Source organism: Phocoena phocoena, chromosome 14 (assembly GCF_963924675.1).
Source record: "Phocoena phocoena chromosome 14, mPhoPho1.1, whole genome shotgun sequence".
In the NCBI taxonomy this organism is placed as follows: domain Eukaryota; kingdom Metazoa; phylum Chordata; class Mammalia; order Artiodactyla; family Phocoenidae; genus Phocoena; species Phocoena phocoena.
Window position 1 is genome coordinate 89,862,849 of NC_089232.1, and position 14,887 is coordinate 89,877,735.

The window sequence follows — 14,887 nt, forward strand, 5'->3', positions numbered from 1 at the left end:
TCAGCGAACCTTCTCCAGGAAGGCTCTGCAGCAGCGCACACACTGCTGGTAGACGGTCTCAAAGTCGGCGTCATTACCCTGAAAAGACAGCGAAAAGGAAGAGTAACAAAGCCTGCCTAAGGAAAAGGCCCTTCAGGACTCTGCCTCCGACTCCCGACGTGAGGGCGCACAGACAGGCTGGTGTTCACGTTATCCCTACCCGTGAACCGCAGCATGGAAGTGAGAACCATACTTACATAATAAGGGTCTTCAATGATGAGCTTCTTCTGTGGATCGTAGCTCCCAAGTAGTTCAATTCTCGCTCTGCAGTTTTTAACTTGACTACTTTTCCTATTCAGATCTCTGTAAAATTGAAACATGAACTCAGTTTTCTGATCTATGGTTTCAAGTTAAACTGGGACGTCTGCTAGGGTTTTATGAAGCACCCATATCAAAATCCAGCAAAAGTGACCTGACTTAAAGAGGAAATCAAGCACTCGGCAGCTCTGCACGGCCCTCCGTGGGGCTGCAGTCATGGGGCTCTGTCTTTCAGGCAAGGGAGCTCGCAACAGCAGGGGATTTACACGAAATGTACAGCTTTGAGTCAGACAGTAATCTGCATTCTCCTGACAAGGTGACAGAGTGGAACGCAAAAAACCATGAGGACCAAGTCCCAGAGGGCGGGAGGTTCCACGCTAAGGTGTCCTGACGGTGGTCCTTGCACCCACTCCACTGCCTGGGGGGGCTCCGTGCCCATCTCCCACCTCAGCTTTCTCACTGAGCTTCGTGTGGACTGTTCCTGCATTTGGTTACCAAATCTCTATGGGGGACAACAGAGTCTAACGGGAAACCCGCGAGGCCTCAGAGCACAGACCCTCCCCAGGAAGCCACCGAGGCTGAAACGTGAAGGGCAGGTGGGAGCAGGGGTGGCTCGGGCTGCACCACCACGTGCCAACCACGTCTGGACATTTCATTAATAGGGTGCCACACAGCGTTCTCTGACAAGACACTGTTGATGATACTGATGAGCTATTCCGTAAGTGAGAAAAATGTGGACAAAACAAAACCAACAAGTGAAAAACAAAAATAGAAAATCTACGTATTTTAACGCAGTTCGTGATTAATGAAAACCTAGGTAAGCCTGCTGCATCCGTACCTGTCCACCCTACAACAGTGACTAAAGGAAAGAGTTTCTGTTAATCAAACACACGCAACATTTACGGGTTAGCAGTGAAGCAAGGCAGTGTGGTCCTGCGCTCACACCGCGGGCTCGTCTGTCCTCTCGGTGAGGGTAGACACCGAGGGCCCTGCGGGCGGAGTGCTCAGGCATCTCACTCAGCAAGACCTATTGTGTGACAGGCAGCACGGTGCCCGTCCTGCAACTGGTGCATGGTCTGCTCATACACTCCCTTTGGTCACTTAGCCCGAGTCTGCCTCTATATTTGTAAAATACATCGTATTCATTTATCTTTGCATGGTCACATTGTATCATATTGTTTGTTAGGTTTAATTTGAATACATGAAGCCCATAATACATGTAAGCCCACCTCAGACTTCAGGAGGAGAGGCCCAGGAAAACGCTCTCATCATTGGTTACCAGTGCCTGGCTGAAGAAATGCCACACCAAGTTCCTTGTTGCCCAGATCCATGTCCCCTGAGGTCAAACGCACAAGTGAGGCGATAGGGCACGGTGGTGAGTGTGACTCATGCCTCACACAGCCTAGGCTAAAATTCCAACACACCCACCACTGAATCTGTGACCTTGGGCAAGTAACATAACCTCTCTGTGCCTCGAATTCCTCTTTGACAAGATGGAGCAACAGTGCAAACCTTCAGAGGAAGCGCTTTGGCGTGCACAGCACATGGTATGCACCATGCTTAGCCATTTTTATCTAATACCTTAATCTGACAGTTTTTGTTTTTTAAATTGATTAAGGCAATCAACAATTTAAATGAACTAAAACGTCTTCTTTTTTGTTAGTCTTTTTTTGGGGGTTGCTGTGAGGCAGCTGTAAGGGGGAATAAGATGAGAAACACAATAAAACACCATGCTGGCCGTGAATCATTATAGCAATAACAAACTCGTTCTCCTGCAAAACAAAGCATCACCTTATATGTCAGACTTTTCCTTATCCAAGGGTGTGTCTAAGTGTAAACAGATCTATGAGACTTCAGCTCCAAATTATTCCCTGGATTTCTCACTCTTCTAAATAAGTACTTCCACATGTTGTGACCAGCATTATATATTACAAGCTTAAGGTACTAGAAAAGTCATTTTGGACAACAAACTGCCTAGCCTATTACTGAACCGAGCTGAAGAGAAATACCCTTTAAAAATACGATTACCTCAGGTTGCTTTCATCCATACATAGTATATAATCAAAAGTGGCAAAGTCTTCTTTGGTAACCTAAAAGTAAATGAGAAGTGAAAACATAATGTTTACGTTTAGACCAATCAAGCCTAGAGGATCCAAAACAGAACCTTAAAAAAAAGAAAAAAAACAAAAGGCTATACTTGAATCTGCTACTCACTTATTAAGTTATAAATCAATTAAGGTACTTTAAACAGTTAACCTGATTTCCTAAAATTGTATTGCAAATAAATTTTATTTTATACAGTTCCCTAGAATAATCATAAATAGTATAATATGTGGATGCAAAGTTTATACTTCATCTTCGACTTCTTAGAAACAAAGTATAATTCAGTTAACGTATTAAAATGTTCCGTGTCCGAGCCCTATTTTTCATTCTACAAGTACTCATCCTCAGCCCCAGTGACATGGGTCAACTGCAGCACTGGCGGCTGTCCTTGTGGGGCTTCCCTCCTACGCAGGGTGGGCAGCTCTCAGGACTGACAATGCCTCACAGAAAAATAAAGCAGAGAAGAGGGCAGAGAGGAAGATAACATTTGAAGTAGAGGGTGGTCAGGCTCACGAGAAAGAAACACATGAGTAACTGAATCTCTGGATCTTCTCTATTCCGACTAAATATCCATAACTTGGACATGACACAGAAGAAAGTACCACTCAGTATTTTTACTAATTCTAACCCAAACTTGGCACTGTTTTCAGACATAATTCATAAACATAAGCTCACTAAAATATAAACAAAAAACTCTCTTATGATTTTTTATTAGTATAAGTAATAACAGAATAAGAAAAGAGCGACTATATTCAATTTTAATAACCTATAAGGGGAAAGATACACCTGAAACTAACAGCATTGTAAATTAACTATACTTCAATTAAAAAAATGGTAGGCAGGTGGGAAGGAAGGAAGGGAAACATGCCGTAATCAAGGATGGAAATAATTTCTAAGAATGCTTTCAATACTCATCTTCATCACTAAAAAAATCCTCTAGGATATAGTGGCACAATGAAACTACAAAGATTTTGAATGCCTGGTTAAGCAGAGTAGTGGCACTCTACGATAATCAGCGCTGCAAAGGAACCATGAATATACTCACTCTTCTGTGAAAAATAATAAATTTTGGCCCTTAGTGCGCGCTTGCATTAATTTGTAGCGCAGCACATTAATAAAGTACCGGGACCAAATTTTGCTAACATTCCCAAGGTACTAGCTTATTTTAAAATCTGTTAGAACAAATATTACAAGTTATTTCCCCAAATTAGTTGTCTGAGAAATGTCCTGAGATTAAATATTAAACACTGTTTGTAATTTTGGAATGACTGCGATTGCAGATCCTAAGAAAGACTTAGTAACTGACAGCTACATGTAGCTACATGATGTTTGGATGTTAAAAAGACTGTGGAAGAGGAACAGCTATAATTAACATCTTATAAAGAATGCATGGTAAAGGATTTCCGCTTGCAGCTATAAATGAAATAGCTTGTGGCAAAACAACCCTATTGCCAGAAAAAAAGTAGAAAACGCCCATCAAAACTAAACACTTCTGCACAATCATTAACGTGCTCCCATGACAGCCAGGCTCAGAAAGGCCAAAATCCCAACCGCACGCACAGGACCAGGTATGCAAATCGGCGGGCCCTCTGCTGCTACAGATAAGCCTGGCTACCTGCGAGGGCTGACCGGCCACAAAGGGCAGCTGGCATCTTGCCCCTGCCCTCAAGAGGACTTGCTGATCCTGGGCCCTGGCTAGAGCTCGGAAGAGAGATCTCAAACTTCCTGGATGCAGAAATTTTTAACTCTTAAAATTATTTAGGCCTTCCCTCTAAACAACTTGTTACTTAGGGTTTTATCTATTGTACCAATATTCACCAAAGCTATTAAAAGTGAAATTTTTATAACACTTATTATTCACTTAAAAATAATAAAAATTCATTACCTGTTACTATAACATTTTTATAAATGAAAAACAGCTCTATTTTCCACACTGAAACTTAGGAAGGAGAGTGGCACTGTTTTACATTTATGCAAATCTCTTTAATGTCTGCTTACTCAAGGCAGACGGTTCTCCTCTGTGCTTCTGCATTTGATCTGCTGAAATATGCAAAACCAGCCTCACACAAGTATGTAGCTTAAAAGCAGTATTTTAACAGCCATTGTGTAACTGTGGATCTTCTCTGATGCAACACCAAAGCTCATTCGCAGTGGTTTCTTACAGGTTATTTGCAATGCAGAACCTGAAAACATACGAGCAAACTTTTCCTACTCTGTCCTAGCTCACTGGTTATGGTTAGTCTGAGCCTTTGAATGGATCCCTGACTCACACATTTTGACCTCACTGGCCTAGGGGTCCCTGGAACCCACTTTGGGGACTGTGCTTTAGACTCTCACAGGAGGGGCTGTTAGCAACGTCTGAGGACATTGTGATTGTCACGATGGGGGATGAAAGGGGTGCTTAGCATCGTGTGGGTCAAACCACCGGCCTCCCAGGTCATGAGAAGCCTGGGCAGAAGGCCGCTGATGGAAGGCAGGAGCACCAAAGGGCCAGTGGCCCTCACCGGATGGAGATGCCGGAGGTGAAGCTGGCACCACACGTCTTCTCCTCAGAGCATCTGCCAAGTTCCTAAACTATTCAGAGAAAGAAGCCAAGAGAACAAGTGGAAGGCCGCATGCAGCAGACTCAGTGGGGAGGGAAGAAGAACTACTTCAGAAGCTGCTAAACAGGAACAGCCCTGTGTGCCGAACGCCTCCCCGGCAGGGGGACTCCTGGAAGTTCACCCGAGAGGGGCCCGTCCAGCACAGCCCGAGCCCCGCGAGGCAGGTCCAGAAACCAGTCAGCTCCAAACCAATTCCTGCCCTACCAAAGCGGAGCCACCTGGGGGCGAAGGTCCTTCACCCAAAGCTTCTACATTGTCTATACATCATGCTCCGCATTTAATCCAAACTATCAAGCATGCCGAGCAATACAACAAAGAGGAAAAGAAAGAAAAGCAGACTCACAGATGACCCAGGTATTAGCTACTAGGCTTCGTGTAAAATAACTGTGATTGGAGTTGTTCACGAAAATATAGGGCAAGATGTAGAATTTCACCAGAAAGCTGGAGTCAATTTAAAAGATCAAATAAAACTTAAAGAATTAAACAAAGTAACAGACACTAAATATTCAATAAGTAGAGGCTTATGAACTGTTTGAAAACAGAAAGATTTGTACATCACAAAACAGGTCAGGAGAAAAGTCTCAGACTGAAAAACAGTGAAAAAAAGGATGGAGAAAGTAGCAAAAGCACAAGAAATTTATGTTCAAAATACATTTAGGTTGAATCTCAGAAGAATGAGGGGAAGAAAAGTAGACAAAGATAACAGCCCAGAATTTTCCAGCACTGATGAAAACCATCAAGACACAAATTCAGGAAGTGAATCTGACCACATAAAACTGCTGGTAACTACACACCAAAGAAAGCTAAAGACAGCAGAAGAAAATGACAGCAACAGCAGGGAGCAACAAAGGACAATGGATTAGATGAATCCTTCCAAACAGTTAAGGTAGAAACACCATCATTGTTTGACAAAAGTTTTTTAACCGAAGAGAAAAGAAACATTAGCCAACTTGTTTTATGAGGCTGCTCGACCCCGACACAGTGTGTGATGCCAGGTGTGTATCCACCCAACAGAACTGCACACACACAAAAATATTCAGTGGACTCAGCCCCAAACTAGAAACAACCGAGTGTTCCTCAAGAGTGGAACTGATAATAAACTGTAGCCTAACTGTAAAATGATACTGAGTCCACAAATGAAGACGACTAAGCTTTGCTATGAGCAACAATCCGGAGAATCTCACAAAGGAAAAAGCTGACAAAGTATACACACTCTAGGATTCCACTGCCATAAAGCTGAAAAGGTAGACGGCATTCTGAGCGGTGACCTCTGGAGTAGAGGGAGTAGAGCTGGTCGTGCCATAAGATGCACTGAGCACCCTGACATCTGTGCATATGTCAAATAAAGTTTACTGAAAAGGGAAAGAATGTATGATAAAGTAAACATCCCCACAGAACTAACCGGATGCGAGAGTTCACATACTCCAGAGAAATGATTACATGCGCTAAAAAGAAAAAAGTACCCTGAATGTATCCTGTCTATAAAACCCAGGTTTAATAGAAATATTAGAATAGTTCTCATACAAATTGTGATACTCACTAAAGAGGAAATCTGTAAACATTAGAAAATGCTAAAAAATAACAAAGATCTGACGTGATACTGACATATCCTACTAGGACTTTCACATTTTTAAAAAAATCATTGTTGAGAAAATCTTCTTAAAAGCAACAAGAAAAAGAAAATAGATCATGTGGAAGTACTACTTCTAAAACTGGTAATAATTTCATAAGCAGTAACTTTCTAGCTTTGTTTTTTTAAGGCATGTGTATTTAAAATATTTCATTTGTACCCACTTTTATTATAAACTTAGTGTATGAAAAATAATCTGATCTTAAAAGCAGAAAACATGGAAGTGTCATTGCTCATAATTCTGAAGGTCTACTCAAAATAAATCTACATTATTTAGAAAACAAAATAGAAACTGGCAAGGTATGTACGACCCTGAAGAGATTAGAATGGACAAATGATATAAAAAATGTTTAATCTCCAATGAAAATTCCACTTAAGAAAGGGTCCTTAAAATAGTTAATTTAAATAGTAAATTGTTAACATGCAGAGTCAACTGATGTAGCCAGAAACTAGTTCACAGATCTCAGTTATCTAAGTCAAAAATAATGTGTGTATTACTAATTTCTGAGACATTATTAACATATTAAAAGTGTTTCTATAGTAATTTTGTTTTGTGAATTTTCTGGCTCACACCTCAACAAATAAACCTGTAATTAAATCCAAGTTCTACCACTTTGCAGCTGCATAACCTTCAATAAGTCATTTATTTTCTCCCCAGAACTGTTTCTTGACCTGCAAAATGTGTTTACCAACCACTCCTTTCCGTAACTGATAAAATTTGAGAACGACCAAAATTTAAAATACGATGCTATATGGCAAAGCAATCTGCCAAGTTTTAAATAGAGACAAAATTTAGTATAACAACGACTAAGGAATCTTTATCCGGTCTTACGAAAAGTTCTGATCCAAGCACTAATACTAAATTATAGTTCTCACACTGCCATCCATACTTACAAACATGCAATATATTTGACAACTGATTTGCAAAATATTTGGCTTCTCACTTTGAAGGCCTCAAAAGCTCATGTGACACCAAGCCATAACCCTTCTTGGCCTATAGAGCCTACATTTTGTTAGGATGGATACAAAAGGAAGTTAGCAGATTTTAGCGAGGTTTTTAAAAAATCCAATTGAATCTCCACAAAATAATCATATTGATAAAAATAGCAGTCCCTTTAGAACGACACGCTAGTCAGAAACGAAGCGTGTTTCTGTAGCAGCTGGTCCCCGTGGTTATAGAAGGTGCCAGCGCGAGCACCCACAGCAGCTCCTAGACTGGGAGGGACTGGACGGGCCGCCTACGGACCCCGACGTCTCACCACGAATGCTGCCATGAAAACCTCAGCACCCCACCTCCCGCGGTTCCACGGGAGTCTAGAACCCTGCAGCCCAATAACGTGCCCACCAGACCAAGTGGCTATTTAAATGAGTTACAGTTTAAAATGCAGCCTCCATTACACTGGCCATATCTCAAAAGTGCAAGAGCACATGCAGCTGGTGGCTTCCACCCTGCAGAGCAGATAAGGCACGCCAACCTCCTCGCGGGACGTGCTGCTGGGCCGCGTTCCAGAACCAAAACCCAGAAGTACTACTGCTGGTGTGCAGGATATGCATCCATAGTAATATCAGCGTTACCCGGTATTTCTAAGGCACTTCACAGCTGGCAATGTTTCTGTATTTACGACCGAAATTTATTCTAGCAACAACCTAGTAATGGAAGCAGACTAAGTCACCAGGGCTTAAATGTTTAAAGACCTCACGCACAGAAAAAAAGGCGATGCCAGCTCAGGTCGGCCAGCTCTTAGCCAGGGCTCTCTCGACCATGCATTTTAACAAGTCGATTCCAAGACCATGCAAACCTTTCAGAACTGTGGAACCAGAATGGGTGTATTGTGGCTGGTTAGGCTGACCCTAAATAAACAGACTCAAATAAACGCACTCATTATACATAAGTCTGGTTAAGCCTCTCACAACCGCTCAGGTTACGGGATCAACGTATTAGAAATTAAACGAGGTCTCTTCTACCTGTCTTGCTTTATGGACTGTGTTAATGCCATGATTTCTCAGGCAGCTCACAGCTCTCGGATCTGGCGACCGGCCCACGTTCCAGTCAGAAACAGCGCCACTGTCAATGACCCACTGCAACACAAAACACACAAGTGCACCTTCAAGGTCAAGTACGGTACCTGCCGGGCAACGTGACTCATGGGGACACCATGCTTCTTCATGCAAGCCTGCCCTCGATAATCAGGAGGGTTTCCTAGTTCATACGTGGACGTTGCTGCACTGTCTATCCTCCACTGCAGGAGAAAAAAAGAATTTTTTTCACAATTTTCTGCCCCAAAGCCATTCAGGTTGTCCTCTTTAAGGCTGTGAACAGTACTTACAGTATCTGAAATGTTTTGATCAGTTACAAGTTTCCTGAAAACTGCTTCTGCGATGGGTGATCGACAGATGTTACCTTAAAAAAAAGGAGGGGGCAGAGTGAGCATCTGAGGTGAGGGAAGCAAGGTACTCTTCTCTGAGGTGACCGTCCTGCCAGCACGTGGCCGAACCTGGGGGAACAGCTGACCCAACCCTGCTCAATGATTTCACACCAACTGTCCAAGTACTCAAAGTACAAATGACAAAGACATCCGAAATCAGAACAGTCATGACCAAAATCACCGTTTTTCAGGTTTGCTATCACTGACCCAGAAGCGAGTCGTGAAATCAACGAAGTGGGTCGCAACCAGCCTATTTTAAAATGAAATACGACAGAATAGTTTAAAATATGCATTTTCAAGTATACTGCACATAATAAAGATGACTATTGTTTCATAAAATACACAAGCAAATGTATTCAGACCTAAGAGTAGCTCCACACAGACTTCTACCGCAGGACCTGTGCAGAGGGAGCCCTTGCTTGAGTGCTGTGGACCCAAAAGTCAGCCAGCTGGGGTAGGGATGGTCCTCCAGGCTGTCCAGTCTGCCCAGAACTTACAGCAGCTGCAAGTTCACAGATCCCCAGAGCCACCCTCACTTCAAACCAGCTGAACCTTACAGGTTCAATATTTCTCCAGAAGGGCTGCAGAATTCAGGAAAATGCTATACTTACGATTATAGTTTTATTATCACAAAAAGATACAAAGCAGAACCAGCCAAAGTCAGAGAGCACAGCAAAGATTCTGGAAAGTTCCAAATCGGAAACTTTCTCGCCCTTGGGGATGTGTCACATTCCCGTCACCCATGTGTGACAGTACTCAGAGTACTCCCAATCCAGGACACCTCCCAGAGCTCCAGTGCCAAGGATTTATTGGGGTTTCATAAATAAGCCCAACTGATTGAATTACTGGCCTGTGGTTGAACCCAATGTCCAGCCCCTTCCCCTGCCATGTGTGGCTCGCAGCCTCCACCCGAGTTACCTCCTCTGCATAAGCTGTGTAGGGCCATCCCTGAATCACAGAACACTCCTATCACTCCAAGGGAATTCCAAGGGGTTTGAAGGTTACCTCCCAGCAGCCAGGACAGAGGCAAGGCCTCTCATTAAATGGGGTCAAATTCCTTACTACACAGGGGAAGAAAGATAAAAGACAGAAAATCCTCCCTCAAAATATCTGTCCGCGTGCTAAGCATTGTATTTGTGGGGGACGCGGAATCAGCTGAATACAGACAAGAGGGCAAAGGCTGCCGGACCCGCGATATACTACAGGAGCGCCGGAAAAGGCTCCAGAAAGCACAAGGAATACGACAGCTTCCTATGAGAAAAACAGAACAGTCAGGACTGGTCTTTAAAGGATGAAGAGTATTTAAATACGGCTTAATTGTAGGAAAAAGGTAACCTGACACCACCATGCTCTCTCTCATCTCCCAGTGTGCTGGCTGGGACACAATTAACAGCACACATTCTTCAGACCTTTAAAACATTAAACACTTAATAATCTTGCCAAAACAAGGAGTTCCGTTCTTTTCTGCTATTACCCTTACCAATGGTATACCTCTGACACTTCCCTGCACTTCAGTCTGAAACAGGTCCAAATAAACGCTTTGAAGGAATACAACTTTTATGTTTCAGAAACGTACTGTTGTTACTGTCCTGCACACAGGCTACCAAGTGAAATGGCAAACAGCAACCTCAAATACCCCAGAACTCCATGTCTCACCCCCTCCACCGGCAAAGCTCTGGCTCAACACACAAACTCTCTCTGAATTGTGGGTCTCCCTCCTGTGGCCCTCACCCCTTCTCAGTCCAATCTCAACACAACAGCTGACGGCTTCTTTTTAAACTTCCCACCTCTGCTCAAAACCCTCCAATGGCTTAACTCGCTCAGTGAGCCCAAGTCCTCACACGGCCTCACCAGATCTGTCCACCGCAGAACCTAAATGTGGGTCTGAAAACTAGGGCTCAGGACCCACCAGCTTTGTATATAGTTCTCAAAGCTAAAAATAATTTTTTTACATTTTTAAACAGTTGAAAAATACTCATAATATCTTGAGAATATTCCACAGAATTCAAATCCCAGTGTCCATACACAATTACAGCCCAGCATGATCACTTATGTATTGGCTAGGGCTGCTTTTGCACTACACCTTTGGTATGGCCTACAGAGCACAAAATATTTGTTCTCTGGCTCTTTACATAAAGAGTTTGCAGACTCCTGCCCCGGAACACTCACTGTATGTCAGGAAGTAACTTCTCCCCTACGCACCAAGAACAGCACTGCTCATGTATCCACTGGGAACTGAGCAAACAGTCACATTATCTGAGTCCTCAGGTACAGAGGGGTGTCTGACTGAGAAGGTACTAGGTCGCCAGGCCAAGAACTTCAGCTTCCCAGCCGTTTCTTGAACATGGCCAGCACCCTCACTTCAAAATCTTTCACCTGCCTTCCTCTGGGTCCAGAGTGCTTTTCCAAAATACCCTACACTTGCTTCCTCACCTCCGTCAAGTCTTTGCTCAAATGTCACCTTCTCGGTAAGCCCTCCCCTGAACAGCCTACTTACAGTCGCACTCTCCTTCTCTGCCCCTTTCCCGCTTCACTGTCCTAACCAAATACCTGATTGTTGGTGACGGAATGTGAGCTCTAGAGACGCAGGGAGTTTTGTCTGTTTTCCTCACCACTATGTCCCTAGCACTCAGAACAGTGCCTGGTCCCATGGCAGTTGCTTTAAAAAAAAAAAAGTACTGAAAATAAATACTTACAAGCAGACATCTCCCATTAAGAGCCACCATAGTGCATTATGTCAGCCTAATCAACGATACTAAGTGAAATAAACAAGGCAATGGAATCCTATTAGATGCCCAACCTGGGCTGAACTGCCCTTTAAAAACTGTGTTGAAGCCATCAGTCAGCCTTCAGTGGAGAGCTTAAAAATCAAATGATGCCGACTGTCAAAGTGAAACAAGGAGGCCTTTTACTTTTCCCCTCATAGAAATTCAATTCTGCAAATACCTAGTATGCATCATATTTTGTCCTAAAGCTGGAAATACAAAGAAAAATAAGCCACAGTTATTGCCTTCAAGAGGGCTAAATCTAGCTATAATCTCAGGAGGCTATCAAGTTAATTATAATAAAATCTGTGTGAGGAAAGGTGTCTATAAAGGGTCATGGGAACAACTACCTCTACCTAGATGATCTGGAAAAAGTAAAGAAGGGGATACTTGGGTCTGACATTTTAGAAAGGCTTTCCAGGCAAAATGCAAAATGGGTTCCCAGAAAGAAGCACACACGGAAGGCACACTGAGCATCTGAAGTCCTGGGGAACAGGGAGTCCACAGGGTGTGTGAGTAGGAAACGGTAAACGGGGTAAAGTGGGAAACGCTGAGCACACTTCTGTGGCCTTCTTTAAGGGAGCACCTAAAGAGGAGTGGAAGGAAATGCAGGAAATGCAGACTCATCAGGTTTTAAGTCACTGGACTATTGACCATATAGGCCGTCCTCTCTGGGGAATTAAGGCGATGGGGTGGAAGCACTGAGGTGCCCTCTCAGAGGAAAAATCCTGAAAGCTAAAGGGAAAGTGAGCTCTATTTTAAGTAAGGGAGGCTAACTGTTGAAGTCCTAAAAATGAAAATAATTCTGAGCTGGGAGTTACCTGAAGAATTAAAAATAAAAAATACCTTCATTTTCATGTAGAGGAATATTGGCACATGGGGCTGTTACATAGCGACCTAGGGAATCAGATCTCCCTGGTTTGGCTTTTACAATCAAGAAATCCTAAACCTTTGCACTTCCCCTGCCTTTAGGTCAGATCCATTTGTGAGCATGGGCCGAGGCAACATGCCAGCAAACCAGTGTTGTCATGGGTTTCGGCGCATCAGGAGGCCCTTAAGGGACAGATCAGCCCAGTGGCCTCGAGTCTGTCTGATGAAGGGGAAAAAGGGATTCTAGGCAAGTGCAATGTCAGGAACCCTGGCTTGGAGTACAGGTGCTGCAGGTGAGAAGGGAACCGGGCTTGGAGAAAGGACTGTACAGAAGCTAGAGGTCCAGGCTTGCATAGAGGGCTTCGGCAGGTGACAGGGGATCCGACTCGGAGACAGGACTCAACAGGAGACCCCGCTTGGAGAGAGAACCGGGCACGTCAAGGACACCCCGCCTGCAGAGCTGCCCAGGCAACGGCGCCGCCCCATGCCACCCTCGGGTCTCCCCTCTCCGGCCTCTTCCGCATCACCGTTCCTGGCCCAGCGGCGCAGCCCAGAGCGCACGAAGCCCTCCCCAGCCCTCCAGGAAAGTCAAAGTGGGGCTAGATGAGCGCTGTCTCACCCAGACACACGAACAGCACTGACTTGGTCACCTGTTCGGCCATCTTCCCGCGCTCATAGAGGCGCCCACTAATCACGTAGGAACTTTTCTGGCGCGGCGCATGCGCACCGCGAGGGGCCCGCTCCGCGCGCCCGCGTAGTCCTGCCCCGGCCCCACCCGGAGCAATAGTGCAGTCTCGCGCTTGCGCAGTCTGGCCCCAGAGCCTCCCGCGGGAGGCGGCGCCGAGAGCCACCCCGAGGGCGGGGGGTGGGGCGCGGGGAGGGGAGGGATGGGGCGGGACCAAGAGCCACCTGGAAGGGGAGGGGCCCAATGGGGGAGAGCTGGAGTCACGCGCCTCTGCGGAGTGACCACCCGAGGGCAGGAGAGGGCGTAGCCCCGAGTCCCGGGGTTTTGGGGACCACAGACTGAAGCCAGAGAGACGGGGCCTGATGGGTCCCCGAGTGTCCTCGGAGAGTAGGGGGTCAGTCCTGGAATTCAGGTGAGCGCCCGTCACCTGGGCCGCGCGGCCGAAGGTGAGGCCCGCGATCAGGGGCTGTGCGGGGTCCGCAAGGGCACCTCCTGGTACCCCGAGACCCCCGCCCCCAGTGCCCGGGTCGGAACCAATGCGCAAGGTCCGCTCTGCGGCAGGACGGCCGCTGGGCTGCCCAGTTGTAGAAGCTGGGTTGCTTCAGCAGCCGCCCTGGGACCGGTGAGGGCGAGCGCACACCTCCCTTAGCTGCAGTTTTTGTCCTGCGAATATGTGTGAAGTAGGTGCTTTGCCCCGGAAAAGCGGGTGTTTACCTGCTCCCTCACCTGTCGCAGGTGTGCACCTCGCTAGACCGGTCCCTGCCCTGGGAGGCGGAGCCGAGCGGGGAGGGCCTCTCCTCTTCCTGGGTAGGTGTCGGCAGCTCCAGGGGCGCCGGAACGGACCAGGCTCGGGGTCGCAAGTGAGTACGGGTGTCGGTGACGCCGCTGAACCTCACCTGGAATCGGGACCACCCTTTACGCTATACAAAAGTTTTGCTGAGGAGTGTAAATCTTTGGTGAAAGAGGTAGAAACGATGTCTTTGGGATTTTTTTTGCCGTTGCGCATCTATTAACACTCAGTTATCCCACAACTGTTAAAAGTTAAGAGGAACCAGCTCCCTGGACTCTCCACAAATGCGGTTGTGATTCAGGTTTGGCCCCAGTTGATTCAGTTCACAGAATGGCTTTTCTCGTTTTTAATTTTAGCGATTGTCATTCACTTCATTTGTAAATATCTAATATTTGAAAAGCCAAGGCACTATCTTTTATCGCTCCCGTCTGTTTTAGTGGGGGACACTCTGGACCTTTGTTGGACGGTTTGCGTTCAGCCTGGGCCTGGCTCGCGCAGCCGGAGGCAGAAAGCTGCCATTGTTTCCGGGCTCCCCAGGTGTAAGTGCCGGGCCCTCCACACCTCACCTGGCCCTGCCTGTGATCAGCCACAGTTCCGGGGAACCTCTTGGGGCAGAGTGGCCGCCTCCCTGGTGCTGTGAGCGCTGGACCTTGGATCTCTTTCCTTTACTGTGGTGGTTTATCCTTGTGTAATGAAATAGGAAACTGCTCTGAACAGG

General features: G+C 45.7%; 2 protein-coding genes across 4 annotated transcripts in view; one reads left to right on the forward strand and one right to left on the reverse strand.

Moving 5' to 3' along the window:
• On the reverse strand, nt 1-13,418 carry ACP1 (acid phosphatase 1). Of its 3 annotated transcripts, none has more exons than XM_065891064.1 (6): nt 13,314-13,368; nt 8,961-9,034; nt 8,760-8,873; nt 2,326-2,387; nt 237-342; nt 1-78 (listed from the first exon to the last, which is right to left on the reverse strand). In XM_065891064.1, the coding sequence occupies exons 1-6, from the start codon at nt 13,354-13,356 to the stop codon at nt 1-3; spliced, it is 477 nt and encodes a 158-aa protein (XP_065747136.1). In that variant the 5' UTR covers nt 13,357-13,368. The 3 variants fall into 3 exon arrangements, 2 of the variants coding, with proteins under 2 accessions (XP_065747136.1, XP_065747137.1); XM_065891065.1 differs by lacking the exon at nt 8,760-8,873 and adding an exon at nt 8,599-8,712 and having other exon boundaries at nt 13,314-13,356; XR_010656530.1 differs by lacking the exon at nt 1-78 and having other exon boundaries at nt 232-342; nt 8,599-8,873; nt 13,314-13,418.
• A 780-nt stretch (nt 13,419-14,198) lies between these two features.
• Nucleotides 14,199-14,887, forward strand: part of SH3YL1 (SH3 and SYLF domain containing 1) — a 48,281-nt gene continuing 47,592 nt past the window's right edge. Inside the window, exon 1 of the mRNA XM_065891215.1 lies at nt 14,199-14,239. Within this exon, the coding sequence (XP_065747287.1) occupies nt 14,239 (1 nt within the window). The 5' untranslated portion in view covers nt 14,199-14,238. The remainder of the gene's footprint in view (nt 14,240-14,887) is intronic.

Bases quoted from the DNA above. Each gene is read 5' to 3' on its own strand.
- ACP1 (XM_065891064.1), bottom strand. From the start codon at position 13,356: ATGGCCGAACAGGTGACCAAGTCAGTGCTGTTCGTGTGTCTGG. The intron at 9,035-13,313 runs GTGAGACAGCGC...CTTTTTTTTAAG, and splicing joins AGTGCTGTTCGTGTGTCTGG to GTAACATCTGTCGATCACCC. The intron at 343-2,325 runs GTAATCGTATTT...TCAATTTTACAG, and splicing joins ATGGATGAAAGCAACCTGAG to AGATCTGAATAGGAAAAGTA.